General features: G+C 34.5%; 1 protein-coding gene across 24 annotated transcripts in view; it reads left to right on the forward strand.

Annotated features, from left to right (window-relative positions):
* The window catches only part of PLEKHA5 (pleckstrin homology domain containing A5), a 167,149-nt gene that overhangs the window by 114,467 nt on the left and 32,171 nt on the right, over positions 1–20,511 (forward strand). For 10 of the 24 annotated variants that reach the window (XR_003497894.3, XM_027459833.3, XM_027458748.3 and 7 more), the window contains 7 exons: positions 664–764; positions 1,662–1,777; positions 9,138–9,605; positions 13,671–14,139; positions 15,757–15,840; positions 18,479–18,598; positions 19,303–19,356. Coding sequence is in view for 22 of the 24 variants with exons in the window: in XM_027459833.3 (XP_027315634.1) it covers positions 664–764; positions 1,662–1,777; positions 9,138–9,605; positions 13,671–14,139; positions 15,757–15,840; positions 18,479–18,598; positions 19,303–19,356 (1,412 nt within the window). In the remaining 2 variants the exon portion in view is untranslated. The remainder of the gene's footprint in view (positions 1–663; positions 765–1,661; positions 1,778–9,137; positions 9,606–13,670; positions 14,140–15,756; positions 15,841–18,478; positions 18,599–19,302; positions 19,357–20,511) is intronic. The other 14 variants (XR_003497906.3, XM_027459908.3, XM_027458952.3 and 11 more) reach the window with 3 other exon arrangements.

A 20,511-nucleotide genomic window follows, 5' to 3' on the forward strand; every position in this document is an offset into this window, starting at 1 on the left:
CTGACAAATCAAATGTAATTGAGTGTTAACTGTTCCTGAGAATTATAACAATCTCCCGTCTTCATATGCCTGATATAAGTGAACAGTTAAAAGGATGTGCAAATTTTTTACTAAACAAACAGCAGATTGCAGGTATTGTTACTGAATTAGTCTTAACTTCCTTCTGTTTTTCAGTTTTGAAGTCTTCTGTAGGTAAACAATGATTCACAGAAAAACTCTAGTTAATGCTACTCATGTTGCTTGCTACAAAGTAGCTGAGATACTTTAGCTTTTACAGAATTGGCAATTTCAGGAGGTGTTTTTTTGACTTTTTCCTCCAAGATGGAAGAGCATAAAGATGGCCATATTCTGATGGCCTAGATTTTGGTGTGCTGAGCAGGCTTTGGGGAGTGTATATGTTTGTGTGATATGTATTATGTGGCATGAGCTGGCAGAGACAGACTGCACAATTACCATTGTGGGCCTACACACTTATGAGACTATACAGATACCTACGTAACAAATGGATCTGGCTTTGTGATTCTTTAATGTATTTTTCTCCAAGGTAAAATCTTGTTACAGATCATGTACTGTTAAATACAGAGTTTCAGTTAAGTGATTGAATATGAGTATTATATATCAAAATATTTTGTTTCTCTAATAAAAAAATATGTATATTCACAGATGAGAAAGAAGAAGGAATACTAGGTAGCATACTTCTACCTAGTTTTCAGATATCTGTGCTTTCTCCTGAGGACCATATTAACCGCAAATATGCCTTTAAGGTAAGGGAATGATTTTTGGGGTGTTTAATTTTCTCTGATAACACAATAACCTAGTGATGAGAACTCGTTTTACTGAGTTATGATGCAAAATAGGATTGACAAACAGCTTCTGAGATTAACTTTTGCATAATACAGTAGCAGAGTATTCAAGTATTTAGTCTGATGTAAATACAGACATTATTACTAGAATAAGAAAATGGATAAGTATCGCATACAGCTAGTCCTTTATTTCTAGTTCATTGTTCTTAAATGCTGTGTGATGTTTTAGAATTGTAAACTACGACCATCGCTAGACTTAGCCACTAATGAAAGTTTTGTAGTTATTTAGGTACAAGGTAACTTTACATAAAAATAAGGTTTTATTATCACTTAAACTTTTTATTATGACTGATGTTTCATAGTTAATCTTTATAATCATGATATAACTCACTCCACTAAATGTTCTCTCTTCACTCTTTTGTGTTTTATGAGCTCATTTTGGTTCTTCATTTGACCTGCTAAACAGCACATCATTTACTGTGGTAAGTCCAAATTAAAACATACTGTATCATTAGGATGGCAAAAATCTATGCCAGTCTTATTCATGTTAATTAACTATATTAACTTACATTAATGATTAATTGAGGCTGTTTTTAATAGAATGAAAAATTAAGGATCTTTTATCAGGTATGTTAATATAGAGACGGCTATGATTGAAAATTGTATGATGCTGTTTTGGAGATATGAATGGAGTGAAAAAGAAATATAACAAGTATTTCTTCTGGTATTTTTTCTGATATTATTTTCAGAAATTTTATTACAGAAGAAATTACAGCAAATATATAATAACATTATTTGCCTCTTTTCTTTTACAGAATCTTATATTTTAATTGCAATGACCATGTCATTTCCAATCAGGCAGCTCATCCAAACATGAGGACGTATTATTTCTGCACAGATACAGGAAAGGAAATGGAGTTGTGGATGAAAGCCATGACAGATGCAGCACTTGTGCAGACAGAGCCTGTGAAAAGGTAATGTGGACTGATAAAACAGTAGAACAATGTACTTCTTTCACGTGTTTACTTTGACTTATTTAAATGAAAGGATGTACCTTAAAATAGATCATCAGTTGTCTGAGATAATTTCTCCTTGTATTGAAGACTCCCTGCTAATTTAACAATATTGGATACAGTTTTGGAATTATGTTCCAAATATGGATGCCTTGAATGCAGAGGGGGGGGGGGGAGGGGGGGAAGACTAGTTCCTTTAGCCAGGGGCATCAGGAGTACAATGGCAAGTACTATGCGCAGATGTGTTTGATGTGCTCTGCCCTCCTGACTGAAGAGCAACAGTAGCTCAAATGGTGGTAGTCTTTGGCTAAAACCTGTGTTAAGTGTCAAATTCACAGTTGTAGGTTCTGGCCAAATTAAACAGGTGCATCTGTGAGTCTGCACATTCTTTTATATTGTTAAGCAAACATTAAAATTACACTTACCTGATCTGGAGCCTTTTCTTTTATGTACCCATGTGTTGACAATAAAAAGTGAGTCATCACTGAAAGCCCTGTGTTCTCAGAAATGGAATATTACCTGCTGCTGGCTATCAAGTAAAAATCATTTTCTCCCTGATTGTGGTCCCTTGGGTCAGCTCCATGGCATTTATAATGGAAACCTCGTCAATACAAAATGTAAAAGCTCCTCATTATTGATGGCATAGAAATTGTTGCTGATAGCTGCTGTCAGTTGATCTACTTCTGCAGTCTGCTGGTTCCTGCCATGTTGGAGTTAAATAAGTGGCAGCAATGCTAAGAACTCTTTAGTTAAAAAATAAAATAAAATTCCATAGACATAGATGCTAAAGACAGAAAAGGTACCTTTTTTTTGTTTGAGTGAGCACATTAAACTTTATTTAACTCATTTGCGTCATTTCTGTATCCTGTGTTCTGATATGGTGCTGACAGAAGTATTAAATGGGATGCAGAATGATTAGATACTTTTAATCTTAGATGTTTTAATGTTTTGAGAGATTCTCAGTCAAATATAATGAAGCTTTTCTTTACATCAATTTGTGGGACTTTCAGACAGATAAAAGTAAACAAGTAACAGTTCCAAATTGGTGCCTGTGCAATCTTTTAGTAACAAATCTTAAACAAAAGGTTGAAATCTTAGCTGTCTACTGTAATATTCTTTGAATAGGTGGAGATCGTATGAAGTATTTTGTTCTTAACATTGGATAGCATAGTGAAGTAGATTAATAGGAATCACATTGTTCTCTATAGTTCAGAAAAAAATAACACATGCTTCAGTCTGTCAGCTATCTTGTTTATTGTCCCCAAATTGTTGAAAATAAAAGATTTCAGCTTTTAGAAATGAGGAATGGTAGGTCTGATTACTGTTATAAAATTGATGTAAGGTTTCATACTGTATATAAACATGTTTTATTCTTCGACTCCTGTAACCCCCCCTCTTGTTTGGGAACAATAGATGATGTGGGGAAGGGATGAGCAAGAGTGAGATAAGAATGCAAACGTTGATACTTTTTCGATAATAGCATTTTCACCTTTTAACTTCTCAATTTAGAGCTCTTCAAAGAGATTGCATTTAAAGCAATGAGATTACCTTAACAAAATATCTCCATTTCACTTAGTGAATAATACATTTAATTTAAAACTCTGGATTGGCTTTCATTGCAAATGTTTTGCAGATAGCTGTGGTAGCTTATAGACAGAGAAATGGTTAACCCAAATCAGACCCACTGAACTTAAAAAAAAAAAAAAAAAAAAAAAAAAAGTCTTGATTATATAAACACTCTGTAGGGGTAGTAATACTAAAGTGGGTCATTTTGAATCTTTCTAAACCCATGAAAGAACCTTCATTTGAGGTATGCAGCAATGTAAGATTGAACATGTGAAAGCCCATCTGTATAGTAGAAAAAATAATTGGAAAAAGGTACATCTCTGACAGAACCTCTTTAATAAGTGTCTTTGTAGTCTTATGTAATAGTTCTGTATGTTGTATAGAACATGCTTAGTGAATTCAAATATATGGACAAATGCTACAGTATTACTTGTGGTATTTGTTTGAACATAAGCAATCACAAGTTTTGTTGATGTAAACATTCACTTTTTTATTGGTTTGTAATGTAGCTGTCCAGTCATGTTTCCTGACGTAGAGCCTATCAAGATGCATAGTAATCTTGTGCTGGTGTTTTGGTCCAGCTTTATGTGATCGTCATTCTTCCTAGGCTGCGGTTCCATGATTGCTTTATAATAACCAATGTGCAGTCCATTGCAATTAAGGGTATTCCAGCCTCCACAAACATTTGGTCACGCACCTATCTTCTTCTTTCAGCTGCAGTGCCTATTCCAGCACTGATGTCTGCCTGTTTGATAGCGTATAGGCAAATGGGGGGGATTCCCAGTGTAGCTGAACTTATCTAATGATTTTCATCCAGCTACATGCTCCTGCTATCTGACTTACATTGCTTCAGCTGCTTATCTTAGTCCCTGGTGAATCACTGTAGTACATGGAACTAGTAGAAAAGCACTCAGCAGCAAAATCTGAAGTTTCCTGCCTGGTTATCAAGATGAATGGGCTTACTGACAGACAAAACAAGTGACAGAAACACAAAAAGCATCTCTGTAACACTATCCTGTTGTTTTAATTCAGGAAGGAAAAAAATGAACAGAAGAAATTTGACCTATTTGAAAAATTTGCTAGTAGTCTTGAAATAATTACTTGAGAGAGAACACATTTCAAAACTATTGAAGTCTCTAAAAACTTTCATGTCTGTTAGCTATAATAAGGAAAAAATCCCTCAGACATCTGTTTCTAAAGAATCCACCTTTTGGCTATCAATCCAATTCTTAAAATTAACCATGTAGCAGGATATGATCTTATCCAGAAGAAATACTGTACAATTCTGTTAAGTATTAAGTATCATATTACCTCATCTCTAAGTAAAATAGAGTTTGGCATGCAAGTAGCTTTAAGAATAAATGATTTGTGTTGAAGAAAAAATCAGCTAGTGCCTTTGTTTCTCAATTCTATCTTTCATAGAGGTTCTGTCATTATATTGAATACAGTTTTCTAACAGACCAAGTTACTTATGATACAATTGCTGGAGTTGTTAGGAGCTTACTTTCTTAAATATTTATGCAAATTGACATCGAGGAACTCTTCTGTGCTTGTTAATATAAATTTCCCAGTAATAAATCAGAATTGTTATAGGTATAGCTCTTTTAATCTAGAAGTTAAGGGACTTCCATGCTTATGGTACTCTGACCACTTAAACACAAGAGTTTGTCAAATGGCATGTTTCAGGTTGAAATAACTTCAGAGCTAGAATCTGTCTTGATTTTTTTCTGAGCCTGTGATTTTCTTAGAGGGGGAAAGAAAGATAAAACAAATATTTTAAATAACTTGTGGGTTTCTTTTGCATGGTTTGCCATAAAAAATTATTTCTTTCCACATATAATGAGCAACATAATATAGAAATGAGGTGACAAAAATACAACCATTTCTTTTAGAATTGATCTGAAACTGAAACTTGCAGTAGAAAAACTCCCTTATGACATATAACTGTGGGAAAGGACAGTTACAAATTAGTCCTATTGACTGTAATTCTTCCTTACTACACTTTTTTTTTTTTTAACTTAGGCAGTAAATTCAATTTTAATAATGTACTGAGGAACTTATCAAAATCGTTAGCAACAAATACTGTAATCAGTGAGGAACTACTTAAGCTTATCACTCAAAATACAGCCTCAAACAACCTCTCTGGATTAGCAGAACATTTTATTCATTCAGTGTTGTAACACTGCAGACCCCAGTCAAGTTGTCTGATTACTGATTGTTTGCTTGTGCTTGTGGATGCTGATGTCCATCAACCATCATTTTACTCTAAATGCTGATTTCTTTACACTCTTAGGTTTGAGCATGATTTTCCTGTACTCTGTCAGCTTCTAGAGCCCTCATTCATTCTTCTGAATGATGCAGCATGTACTAAGAACTGTTGTTTTTTTTTCTCCTAGTAGTTATTCTCCCTGAACAGAATAAGCAAAGATGCCAAAAAAGCACTTGTTAGCATAACAGCATCCACAGTGGGGGTTCACTGACAGTGCTCTGTTAGAAAAACATGGCTTTTTCTTTTTAAGTGCCTCTAGCTGGCTTTGGTACATTTGCAGTCCTCATGTCCATCTGATAATTGATTACATAGCCCTCCCATCCATTTTATTCTTTTAGATTTGTTTGTAAGAGCTAAAATTAGTACTTTTCCTGTGTTACTGTTCCATACATATTTTCTAGTAGAAATCTATACTGAATGCAATTTATAAGCCAAAACACACGTATTTGATGCTCATTCTCTCTTTTCCTCTGTTATCCTTCTGGAATATCCCATGAGTCTTGTTGAATGTCTTTGAGAGGCGGATACTAAAATGGAGATGAATAAATATGGATTTATATTTCTTAGATTTACATGCTAGTTTCTGATAATTCTTTCCCTCTTGGAAAATTTGCTATTGAAAGAGATCTCTTGCTCACACTGATTTGACTGATCTGATGCACAAAGTTGAAGGTGAGCCCAAAAGTCTATTTTTATCGATTCGAATGTCAGTCGTTCAGCCACTGCACCATCAGAAAGGATGTCAAATAGAAATGCTTGGCTCTGCTGCATATAACCATAGTAACAAGTGGTAAAGCACATAGGTAGCATGGAAAAACAATTATGTGGTTTTCTTTTTTCATTTCTTTTTAAATTAAGATCTCCAGTGAGAAGTATGATAACATGGATAGAACACTATGCTAAGCCTTGACTTTGCCACCTATCTGATGAGTGTCCTGAGGGATGCCATACTCTGTCTGCACCACAGTTTCTCCATCCATAAAATGTCTACTGCTTCTCTACAGTAAAGCACATTGAGGCAGATTGATATAAAGTGTTATGTAAGGGGGTAGATTAAGGCACGCTACATATAATATTACCTGTATTTGGGATTATTCCCAAAGTATTACTTAGAATTTATTTGCAAACTATTGAGTGCTGGCTAAAAGATTAAATTTTATTATCCCTTTTGGCTTGATAATTGCAGGAAATGGCATTTTTAATTCACTTTTTTTCTTGGGAAGTTCCTTTATCTAACGTTAAATCACTAAGTAGTACAGTTTTGAGATGGAATAAGGAGGTGATCCTGTTCTTCAAATATCCTTAAGGAGGAACCTTGTCAGAAATGTTTGGGTCTTGACAACACTCTAAAGTTTTTTTGGGGGAAAAAAAAAATCACTTTTAAAGCATAGCAGGAGATTAGCATAGTATTTCTTTGCTGATACTTGGAAACTATAGAAAATATGGTTTAGGTATCCGTCTACGTAAAAACTGGTTCTACATCAAGGGTTTTTTTCCTCTAAAAGCTATTGTTGGCTGAAATTTTAGCCTCCCCTTTATGCTATGAAAAAGCACCAGATGCGTCTAGCCTTTTCATTTAATAATGTTGTTCAAGAAAAAAAAAATAGTGTTTAAAAATAATGCTGATACACGTAGCCAGAGATATATGTTTTAGGTCATTGATGTGAATATTTTTGTTTGCAATACACTTGATGTGTACACACTTCTGTGTCAGCAGCTCAGGAATAATCACTGGAAGAAAATAATATTTTTTTAAAAAGACTGTTTTGAGCTGCTTACATTAATAGAACTAATTTTATAGGACTTTCATACTGTAGTGAAATACCTAGGAGACATTGGGATCATCACAGCTGTGTCAGAAATGCCCAGAAAATCACATCTCATATACACATGTGAAGTATCACAGTATGAAATGCACACAAAGTACATGTGCATTTCACACACTAACTCATGTACCATATGCAGCAGACATCGGTGTCTTGCTGTTTGTTTGAAATGGTGTAGTTATCAAGATGAGTTCTTGATTCCCTTTGTATCACTGAGAATTCATAGCAAGAGTACACTGATAATGGGAGATGCATCTAAAATTAAGTATCCAACTTCATTAACAGCAGGTAACATAAGGACCTTACAGTCTTAGCTCCTTTATACATATACTAGAGTTATGTCTCAAGTACTTGGCTTGTTTGCAGTTCACTTCCCCAACACATTTTTTAAGCTATATGGACTTGTTATACATTTTCGCCTTATGTTCAAGAATTGGGTAAGCAAAAATGCTTACTGTTGTGATTGTATTTATCTGGAACTAGAGCACTTTTCAGTGGAGTAGTCATTCGTTTGCTGTTGGTCAATTAAATATATGTGATGGCCTCTCTGCAAATGGATGAGGCACTTGAACTGGACAAAACTGTAAAGACGAATAACGTTGCCAAAACATGCAGTCTGAAAGATTAGTTTGACACTGTCTTAAAATAGCTTTGTTCTTAGTTTCATTTTATAAAGAGATATACATTTAAAACATTTTTTTCTTCACCTTTCATCTCATACCCAAAAATGTTGATCAATATGTTTCAACTTTTTTGTTTTGTTTTGTGTTTTGTTTTGTTTTGTTTTTCTGGTAAGTGGAAATAAAAAATGTCGCTATCAGAGCTGGATGTTAAGATCATGTCTTTATGCTGAAAAAGATGCAGTTTCTCGACGTTTTTGAAACATTAGTTAATAAAATTATGTGCATTGACTACTTGTGTAAGTACTGTAAAGCAGTAGCTGTTTAAAAATACCATTGTTTTTGTGGTGCAGTTCCCTTAGTCAGCAGCTGTCTTCTCCCCTAAAATTAGGGAAGCCACAGTTATTTTCCTTAAAATATATGACAGCTGAAGTGATAGCATACCAGAGAAACCTAATTGATGTGAGTGACCATGAAAAGTTGTTTGTTTTCTTTAAAGGATATCGTTATATGTTAAATGCAGTGGTATTGTGAATCACAAGCTAGTCAACAGTGTAATCTGCTACCATTTTTAAAGATGGACGTAAAAATAGTCTGAATTTAAGGCTGTTGACATCTGGAAGCTTTGAATAACTACTGAATATTTTTACTGTTTAAATGTCCAGCCCTCTGGGAATTGAACGTATACTTTTCAGACTCTTCCTTTATTTCCTCTTTTTTAGTGCATGTTTTGTGAAAGGGGATTAATATAAAGCTGGCTGTAAAACAAACAAACAAACAAACAAAACTATGTTACAAATGTTTTTAAAACAGCAAAGAAAAAGAATCTGGGGGATGGAGGGAAGGAAGTTACCAGTGATGATTGGGAAAACATGTCCTGGACTTTTTTCTCAAAGACAAGATATTAGTTTAAAATATATGGATAGTGACCACCAGAAAAACCCTGGTATACAGGAAAGGGATTCACTTTTTAATTATTAATATTATTTTTAATGAATGTTTTGTTGATATTATAACATGTCATATATTCTCCTTTGTAGAGTTGAGAAGTTAACCACTGAAAATACACCACCTCGAGAGGCCAATAATGTTTCAAACCATCGGGTGCTAATTAAGCCAGAGGCACAGAATAACCAGAAAAACAAAGAAGCGAACAAAAATGAAGAGAAGAAAGCTTTGGAAGCTGAAAAATATGGATTTCAGAAAGTTGGGCAAGATAAACCATTAACGAAAATTAACAGTGTAAAGCTAAATCCTTTGGGATCAGAATACAGGACTCTACCCATAAGCACAGTTCAGGCTGGACACTTTAGACCAGTTCATTTAAATGGGTCTGAGAATAAAGCCATTGGAGTTGTCCTGGCAGATGCTGGAGATGGAGGGCAGCACAATGCAATTCAGTCACATATGGAGTCTGAACGAGTTATGCAGAGAACTAATTCAATGCTGCAGTTGGAACAGTGGATTAAAATACAAAGAGGAAAAGGGCAAGAGGAAGAAGCAAGAGGGTAAGTGCTAAGTGGTTTTTTTTGTTTGTTTGTTTGTTTGTTTGTTTTAAAGTAGTCTTTCTACCAAATAATATTTAAACTTCTATCCTGGCTAGTTATGTTATGTTTCGGTCCCTATTATGTAAGTAAATAATATGCTGTGCTTTGTAAGAAGGACCAAAGTGCCCACTCAGAACAGATTTCTTGTTTGTCTTTTATTAACATTGAATTATTAAGCTATTAAACTATTAATAATAAACTATTAAACTATTAATAATAAATACAAATGGCCAGATACCCCTTTGGGCTGTTAGAAATATCTCTGTCCTAGCAGAAAGAAATTGAAAAAAATAAATTAAAAAAAAAAAAAAATCCTTCTTAAAGTCTGTTCTTGAAAGTGCCCTGTCTACAGTGTTTTTATTTACAAATTATTATAATAATATTTATCTGAAAATCTTAAATATATTCCATGCATTTTTTAAACTTTAAACAGGTTTTAATCAGAGAGACAGAAGCTTTATGTAGGAGTAAGTCATAGAAGTCTAACTAACTTGATGCCTAGCAATTTGTTCCTTGTGAAATTAAATACCTTCCAGTTTTAATATTGAGCTCCAATGCTTATTCTTGAACATTTAAAATTGCATGTGAGTGACTGACAATATTGAATTTTGTGCTGATGGCAATTTCTCTCTGACAGAAGTATAGGGACGCTGCTTTGTGGCTGCCTTACAAACAGGAAGCTCTAGAAATAAAGTATTAAAAAATAATAATGCTACATTAGATTAGAAATAATGGAGATGGTATCACAGAAGATATTTTGAAGATCTGGGAACTAGAGCTTCAAATAGAACCAAGTTCAGAAAATCTGTTTTCCTCAAATGTCAAAATATGGGGGTTGTTTTTTTTTTTCAGTTTTTGCAAAACAGCAAAAATTTTACATTAGGTTGACCTACACTTGCCAAAATTGGTTCAAACTTTCCCCACTGCATTTACTCCTTCATTAAATATAATTAGGGATTGTTAATGCGTTGTTTCATGAAGTACTCAACATAAGTAGCTTGATCAGGTTTGAAATTTGCACTACAGAGAGTGACTTGCACAACCTAACATTTATTTCATATGCATGCTTATATAATTAGAACTGAGAAAGTTCTATGATGCAATTAAACTTTTTTAAATTGGACTTTAAAACTTGCATCTGAACCATAGAGATTTGAATAGCTGTGCCATTTTTCAGTTGTGAGCAAGCATAAAACCCTAAATTTGATTTCATTGTACTAGGAAGTACTGTTAACAATATGCTACTAATTAGCAATATTTTATTCTTGATTATAGAGAACACTTGTTGCTTTAAGGTTGGCAGTGATAGCACAAGCCACTTTGAACTGTAACTCTACATAAAGCTAGCAGCTGAAGAAGAATTGACCTCGTGGTGTCTTCTTTACTTTTGTGTGGAAGTGGCCTTGAATAATTACTGGAATGCTTAGTGGTGTGTTCAAAATGTGCGGGGTTTTTTTGGTTTTGTTTTTGTCAGATTCTGTCTGGAGACAGAAATTTAAGTACAACTGTAGCTGGTGACTGAGAGTAGGAAGAAGCTCCAGTTTATATTAAAGTTTGGGGTGAGGGAATAATTAGGCTGTGGTAAGACCTGTTAAACTCATTACTTCGTTTTTTGAGAAAAGTAGTCTTGACTTTATGGGGTGAAGTTGCTGACTTGTAACAAAAATGCTTTCTAATAACTCTGCGTTCAGAGCAATCATGAAGGACCAAACTGAATCTGCGAAAAAACAAAAATTAGGACTTTAATAGTACTAAAGTGTTAGCAAAGAGAGGTTCAATTAAATAATTATGTACAAAATAAGAACTGATAGCTATCCTCAGTCTGGAATGAAGAGGGTTCACTGTAAAACTACTGATTTTTCAGAATAGGCTGTCTACTTGGTAATTTGACTGCCTCAGAAATTAATGGGAATGATGGTAACATGTTTTAATTCTTGAAGTTATCTGCCATTTCCATGGATCTAGACATAGTTTTGAAAGAGAACCGATGCTGTAAGGAGGACAAACCCTGTTTGTTTTATTAAAGACAAAATCATTCTACTTAGTATTATTTTATGGAATGAATTTTGAACAAGCCAGTCATGAGTAAATATCCTGGTTTCAGCTAGGATAGGGTTAATTTTCCTCCACCCAAAACAAAACAAAACAAAACACACCTTTGGTGAAAAGTGAGTAGTCTTCCTGAAAAGTGAAAAATACAGAGGAGAGGTTGCATGGTATCACATGTGTTGTTTTGTTGTTGCTAATCCAGGGTTTAACCTCCATCTCCTCACCTTGCCCATGTAAACCTCATCATAAGTAGTGAGCTATTTATGATGGTGTTTGCAGAAATATTTTGCAACCTCATGGTCTGCATGACTGCCTGATTGACTGTGAAAGTCATTTTGCATGCCAGGCAAGCTGCAATACTCTCCAGTTTGGGATTTGACTGGAAGGTTGTTTCTGCAAGTATCTAGAGGACATTGGTGAATCAATTGTAGTTTTTTTAACCAAACAATGTAAACCAAGGTTTAATATTGAGGTGGTCAGACTTCTTACAGTTTTGTTCATTTGGTAATAAATGATGGATATGTCACCTTCCTACATGTTCCAGAATACACGTAATTGATTGCATGTAGACTTTAAATTGCAGTCTTTGTGTATTAAGAACTTCGGGCAGCTTTTCTTCAGGTTGTCTCGGATATTTAAAGAATCCAGCAGGATTACTGTGCCCTTAATAAAATAGAAGAGGAGCTTCACTGACTGAAGCATATCTAGCTACTAGCCATCTGCAGGAAAATATCAGACTTTGCCACACCCGTTTGTGAACAGCTAAAATTGTATTTTTGAAAGTTTGAAATTGAACTTAGAAGTGTCCTGGTTGCTTTTTTCTAGTATGGAGATGGAGAAAAACCCTTATCATTAATAATACATTGTGTGAAGAAATGTAGAGGCATTTAGGTAGGTTCTGCAACAAAAGAGCAGGATTGAGAATCCGTTTTCCCTTTTTTGTAAATTTTCTGTGATATTAGAAAGCTGCCCAACCTACAGAATGGAGATAATACTTCAGTAATTCTTGGAAAGCTTCAGAAACTGTAGCAGACTTTGCATGTAAAGCTTTTTGTATCAGCTTTCATCAACAAAATAATACAGGTGATTATAAATACTCAGTTTAGCTATTTTCAATGAAAAGTGTTTTTTTACCATCATCAATTTCCTTAAGTTATTTCATAAGTACCTAACATACATAATGTTGTTTTATTTTGCCTTTTGCCCTACATCATTTCTTTAATGTGCTTGTGGCACAGAAGTCACACAGAACTGACTTCAGATCCTATTGCCTTGTAGTACCAGGGTTTCAGTTTGAAGTAGGCTTGCCAGGGTGTAGCTGGAAGCTGCTGCCCTCTGATGGCTGCATCGTGTCCAATCTGAGATCATTTCATTGTCTTTAGGCAAGTATCTGTCACAGATGCAATCAGCAGAAAATGGCTTTAAGTTGTACTTATCAGAATTTTAGATAAGGATTGAATGAATCCTTATTTGTGTTTATGACCTCAATTCTGTCCTCTGACAATTACAGCTATTTTCTCTTACTCTGTTAAAAATGAGTATTTAATATCCATAGTAATTGCTTTAGGCTTTATTAGATAAGCAACAGGAAAATTTCTCACTTTTGAAAATGAACATTTAAGAGGGGTTTATATTTGGAACAGTACAGAAATTATAAGCGTAAAAAAAATGGACCTATCTAGCATATAGAACAGATTTGATCTATAATTGTCATCACTAGACTATTAAACTGGTAAAAAGATGACATTTGAATTTAGTTAAGTATTTCATCAGAGATGGGATCCAGTTTCAGCTGCTACAGTGCATTCAATCAAGATAGGTGATCCTTTAATCATCTTGATATTTTGCATGTTTTTAAAATGACACTTTCAGTACTCAAAAAAGGTAATAGGTAGATAAACCTCATCTGTATTGAGTGACTTGATATTGCCATAATATTAACACTGTCCACTAATAAAAAGAAAATTTGTGTTTCAGCATAATCTCCTATCAGACATTACCAAGGAATATGCCAAGCCATCGACCTCAAGTTTTACCACGGTACCCAGAAGGCTACAGAACACTGCCACGAAACAGCAAAGCAAGGCCAGAAAGCATCTGTAGTGTAACACCTTCAACTTACGACAGAACCATGGGAGCAGTAACGGCCGAGGAAAAACGAAGGTCGATGCGTGACGACACAATGTGGCAGCTCTATGAGTGGCAGCAACGCCAGTTTTACAATAAGCAAACAACTCTTACTAGACACAGTACTTTAAGTAGCCCAAAAACTATGATTAATATTTCTGATCAGACAATGCATTCAATTCCCACCTCACCTTCCCATGGTTCAATAGCTGGTTTCCAAGGATATTCCCCACAGCGCACCTACAGGTCAGAAGTGTCTTCACCGGTGCAAAGAGGAGATGTCACTATTGATCGAAGACATAGGGTGCATCATACTAAGGTAAAATACTTATTTAAATAGTCAAACATATTTACAAGTATTTCTATTAGAAAGTGTACAGTTACTCTAGAGCTCATGTTGAACTGTCATATTTGATTGCAATGAAGATTAAATTGTATTGCTGTTTTCATGGAGAAAGGTGTGATTTTAAAAAGCACTTAAAAATCTAATGGTTATAAGAAACTAGTAATAATAATAATAATAATTTTTCAACATGCTGGGCAAAGCATGTCCTAAGATTACTGTCTGTGATATTACACTTCTCTAAAAGGAAGAAAAGGAGACAGTAGGTGAATTATTCAGAATAGTTTGTTCTGAATATAATACATTTTTTGTATGTACAGACATCTTTTTTTTCCTTCTAGCTTCTCTAATTGGAACTCCAAGAGGACTGAAAGTCCCACATTTCTTTCCATATATTACTAGTCTATTCTTCAGCCACAACTTCGGCTGCCTTGGGTTCCAATGGAAAACTGAGTGTAAGAGTTTCTTTTGATGCCTTGGAGTTCTTAGGGAAATCACTAAAGAAGATCAGACCATTTGCATAAAACCTTACCCCCTGACTAGCATAACTTGGCTAGTCCTCATCAGTGGAAGAGAGACTAAAAATTGTAAACCTGAGTGCCAATGTCTGTGGCTCTGCTCTATCTGTCATGCTTGTGTTATGCATGTTTTTAAAGAGACTGGAGTTCATTACAAAAGAATTGTTCTTTAAGTTTAATATAAAATTAGAATGTGGTTTCCTAGAGTTGACTGTGTAAAATGCTCCTGAAGCTTTTTCCTGAATCTTTAGCTCAGGTATCCTTATAGTTTGGAGTATCTGCTGATGCAGGCAAAAAATCTTTAACTTCATTTTAAAGCAGCTTAAACATTGTACAGTTATTTATTAAGTCTTCTTTTTGAAAAAAATTTAGTTCCATAATAAACAGAGGAGTCTTTTTGTTTTGGCATCCTTTAAGTCTCAACTGCACTAGAAATTTAGCAATCAATTCTTCTCGCAAATCTGAGAAATATCACTATAATCAGTGATACAGAGTATGTGCTTATTTGTCATTTCAGCCATGTTTTGCTTTCTGATATTTTTTACCATCTGTAATGCTTCCTATTAGTATTTCATTTCATATTTAGCGTCTTTTACACAAGACTCCTGTTTTTCTTCATTTTTTCATGCCCGTCAGTTGTTTGTATTTTTTTAGTTACATAACTAGCCTTTCCCATTAACTTAAAAACACTAACTTGATTTTAAGAGGTAGGTGATTAGGAGACAGTTTAAAATCAGTAGAATAAACTTAAGATTTAAACCACCTCACCTATGTAAAGATCTTAAGTTTTTAAACATCTTTCAATGATAAGTGAAAAACTAAGATTGCTGTTGTTTACGTGGGCTTGTCAGTAGGGCAACAACTATGAGATAGCTGTTAACTATATATGAACAATGAAATCAGGTATTTCTAAAACATAGAGGTAGCCTACTGAAGTGTCATGGATGGTAGGTCAGGAGAGAGCATGAAGTCATGAGCATGAAGATGGCTTAATTATTTTTTTTTTTTCACATTGAATAGTTGCTCAGTCTCTAGATAACTATGGGTCATACTGTGCGATTTTGTTTTTGTACAGCATGTCTTTGTGCCTGAGAGAAGGTCAATGCCAGCAGGTCTGAGTTTACAGCCTGTTACTCCTCAGAGCCTCCAAGGCAAAACAGTGAGTTGTATTTTTATTTGGTACATCATTTTTATCTTCTTTCTTTAGTTAAAGAATAATTCTTTAAGTATGAAGAGGCAACACTGAAATCTTAGTCTATTCAGAGTTTACATTAAATGAAAACTTTATTTTAATTGGTGGATTTTTTTTTTTAAACAAGTAAAGAAGTTCTCTGTGTTTAAGTTGAATTCTAATATTCTGTAGTCACTAAGTCCAGATTTTCTTTCAGAAATAAGGATTTCTGTAATCAACTTTGATATATCCCACCCTCTCAGGAATTTCAGTGATGTATCACAGAATACTTACTTCTCCAATACTTACTAAGAAAATTCTAGAAACAACATTTACTCTTTTGGGGAGATCTTAAGGATACTAAAACTGCATTTGGTAAAATTATGCTCTTCTGAACATCTCCCATTCTTCTGTGATAGACTTGGAACTCTCATCGAAGGTATTTCATCAAAATAATGTTGGGGAATACAGTCCATCTCCCTAACTGAAACAAGACTCTTGGCTAAAAGCAAAGAAACTGTCCTAAATTTATTTGATTTCTTTAACTGTGTTTATCTTTTTTCTGTAATCTTTGAGGCAGTTATGAATAGAGACTACAGACTGTGAATCATACCGTGGGCAACATCTCCTGGGTTAATCCTTCCACAGCTTAAACCCCCTGTTTCTTGCACTTCCCAGCATGAATCTCTGGCATCTTTAGCAACTTATGGGATAGCCTTTGGCAGCTGGTGCCTTATCTCTGCACCTTATTTTTCACAGACATTTCTTTGGGTTCATGGCCCCATCAGCTCTCCTGGGCTGTGCTACTGGAATTGGGGTGATGAGCAGGGTGTAGGGGGCAAGGAGGTCCAAGCTTCTGCTTGTAGAAACCAGAAGTACACAAGCATTACAGGGGCCAGAAGGAGGACAATCTGCAGGTAGCTCTTTAAACAAAAGTCTGTTATGTTTGTTGCAAGAGTCCCAAGAGTTATATCAAAACTACAGCACTTACAGATATGTTAAAAATTGTTTGCAATACTGTGAATGTCAAGGGAAGGGTCGGACTCCTCTGAGAAAAAAAAGAAAAAAAAAAAAAGCTTGCAAACATTGTATTTAAGTACCATCAAGTAGTTGATTGTTAATGTGCTAAAACTGGGATTTGGCCATATGAAAAAAAGTTTTGATCTTGAAAAAAATATGATTCGTTATTCCTTTTGTTCAAAGACGCTACTTCCAGTTCTCTTTTTTCCAAATATGAGTTTTCTTGGGCTTTGAAAAAAAAATATCAGACTGAAAGCGCTTATTTTTGGAGAGAACTTGAAAGTATCTTGTATAGCAGTCTAGATTTTTATGCATTGTTTCTGAAATGAAATATTTAAAATCCAGGTATTGAAAGGGTAATGTAAGAGCAAGATTGGCCACTGGACAATTTGGCTTTGGTGTAGGTTTTCCTTAAAAGCAATTGGTTTTGACAACTGAAGCTACATGGAAATCCCTTGCTCCCTCTTGTGGGCTACTTAGGTACACGCTCACAACAGGGCCATGCATTATTCTAAGACATTTTTCTTCTTTATTCTAAAAACCTGGCATTTGGTTTTCACTAATTTAATACCTTGTTCTCTGGAGCCATTTTATTCTCTTCTTCGGGGAAATTCTGTGACTGTGGCAGGGAACAAGCAGCTGTTTTTTGTTTTTTGTTTTAAGCTCACGGAACTTGTAAGTAAATCAAAATGTTGGATTAATATTTAACCTAAGATTTAGATCTGAAGAAGTGTAAGAAACAGAAGTAAACAGGAACATAACAAAAATACTTGTGATGTTAATAATGTTTCATCTTCTTTGAAGTGTTGCTAATAGAAGTGGTTCCCAGGAATGGTTCAGGTAGATTTTTCCAAACTGACCTAAGCTTTGTAGAATTACCTAGGAAAAAAAAAAAAAAAGTTTGTGTATAACTCTATTCATATAATCTTGGGTTTAAAATACTGTTCTTTATCCCTTCCTAAGGCTGTATTGTACCTCTTAGTCATAAAAATTAATGCCTCAGACCTGTGGAAGGAGGGACTGATTTATTTTTTTTTTGCCCTGATAGTTCTTTTTTTTGTTTGTTAAAGATGCTTGTTTCTGACATAATTCAGTTATCTTTGTTTTTGTTTGTTTTGTTTTGTTTTTACTCTTGATCTTGATGCAGAAATTTGAAGAACTGTTTTAGAAACCTAAATTTTCTGAGGGTACTTTCTGATTCTTTCCCCAAGCTCAAATGGTTGTCTGTGTACAGTTAATGATATCCTAAGGGTTGGAATTAATTCCCTTCATTTAAGTCAGTATCTTCAATTTGATACGCATGTCAGAAAAAGTTTGAGGGCTACATAGACTTTCTCCTGTAAAATCCCCACTTATTTTGTCCTTTATTCAGAATGCTCTGATTTTTATGGCATTTGCAGTGTTAATTACTTTGAGTAGTTAAAAGTTAACTCTTTGTTATATATTTGAAAGCGGTCAGTTTGGGAAAATGGTATATCTTTTGTTGTATCGCTATAAAAAGGTTTTGTGAGAAAGATTCTAAGAACCCTTATTTTAGTTAAGTGTTGTTTAGGATACCAATTAACCTTTTTTCTACTCTTTGGCTTCTCACACTGCACTCCTTCAGCCAGAGGAGCTCACGCTGCTGCTAATAAAGCTGAGACGGCAGCAAGCTGAACTGAGTAGTATCCGGGAACACACACTAGCACAGCTCATGCAACTAAAACTTGAGGCCAGCAGCCCAAAGGTCAGCTATAAAGCAATGTGTGTCATGTACCATTCTCACTAACTGTTAGTTATTCATTAATCAGTTTGCACTGTACCCTGAGTGCAAAACTCTCAGACTACTGTGGGTGTAGAATAGATTACGGTTGTCTCTTTATGTATGTGATGTTCTGCTATTAACCCTTGGAGGTTTTAGCTCATAGCTTTTTGATATTAGCTGAGTTAAAATGACATAGGAATATTTTAAATGTATTGTAGTTTAGTTTAAAGTTACAGGCTTCTAACTGATTGCTGTTATAAGCAAAAATAGCAGTGAAAGATTGTGATATTAATTTCATTGTTTATATTGCCTTGTATCAGATATAATCCTAATGAATTCTGTACAAAAATCAGGATATGTTTAAAACAGATTTATCAAAGGGGTTTATAGTTGTCTGTGTAGGCATTTGTCTATAGTTGTCTAAGTAGGCATTTCATGTGAGCATACTATATTTTATGTGTAAAACCAAAATCTGACGTAGTATTTAGTTCATAGTCTGATTCATGGCGAAATTTCATTGCTTCTGTTTTGGGGTCAAAACTTGTTAATAGATCATTTAAAAAAAAGGCATTGTATTTCTACATAAAACAGATCACTGTCTAGTTTACATCTTTAAAAACTCTTTTCATGCATTCTGCACCTTCTGTCCCTTCCCTTCCTTTTTCCCTCTGACTGCTGCCTGCTAGAGTGAGATTCTTTCGCATCACCTTCAAAGGAATGCCATATATTTGGATCATCAGGTGGGATTTGCAGTTTTCTTGTGTGTTTACATTTCTTAATGCTTTTTGCCTGCTCTTGTCAAGCTGGAAATATTTGGGGAGAATGATTTTTAGTGCTTTTTATGAAGTTGGATATTTAATACATGATGATTTTAGGTAGCACAAAGTATCTTAATTTATTATAGACTTGGCATGTGATGGAAAAAATAAATTCAAACTAAACTTTTCCAAGTACTCCACTTAATTTTTCTGTTCTTCATATCCTTCCTTTAATTACACTAATTGTAGCATTTTACAACTGTTAACCAAAGTGGTACTATATTTCCAAGCTCATATGATACTCATACATTTTGCAGAAAATCAGTGCTTCTGATTATTTTAGTTTCTAAATTGAGAATAATTAACTGTTTCCACAGGACATAAAATGAAAGGGAAGTCAAACATGTAGAAATTTTTTAGATAAATCTTAGTGTGGTTAATGGCTTTTTCTCCTTGTACTCAGCAATTTCTTAAAGATTCATATAAGATCTTCTTTATAAATTCTGCTAACTTTTGGTCTGAGGATATAAGTCTGTCTTTGCCAACTTACTTTATTGTCAAGGGAGCAGTTACCACATTTTTTACGTCTTTGTTGCATGATCAAATGGGACTTGTTTGCAAGTTGTCTTTGAGAAGTTTTTAAATAGTGAATTTTCAACAGCACGTATAAAAGACAATCATAAGAGCTTAAAGAAAATATAAGCACATACCTGTCTGTTAGTTAAAAAATACGGAATTCTTGAGTGCTTTTTCTCATATTCTTTCTACTAATAAAATTGCACTTAACAGTTCTAAGAATACTTAGAACGGCATTGCATAATTCACAGCATTGCACTTAGAAGCTCTAAGAATAGTTAGCTTTATGTCCTCTATATTCCAGTGGTAGTATTTCAACACACATGTACGTGCAAGTGCGTATTTGCCAGTGACTTTATCTTCCTATGATCTCTTGGAAACAAGGCATAAATAGTGACCAATCCACTTAGATAGCTATACATTTCTAAGGATTTTATCTTCTTTTACGGACTGCAGGAAGCCTAAAAGTAGGGAAAACTGCCCTTCCTAATTGCTAAATTAGACTGATATATTTAATTCAACTCAAATATTTCCAGTTCATGATGTTTTCGAATAAGGGAA

This window comes from Anas platyrhynchos, chromosome 1 (assembly GCF_047663525.1).
Source record: "Anas platyrhynchos isolate ZD024472 breed Pekin duck chromosome 1, IASCAAS_PekinDuck_T2T, whole genome shotgun sequence".
NCBI classification, from domain to species: domain Eukaryota; kingdom Metazoa; phylum Chordata; class Aves; order Anseriformes; family Anatidae; genus Anas; species Anas platyrhynchos.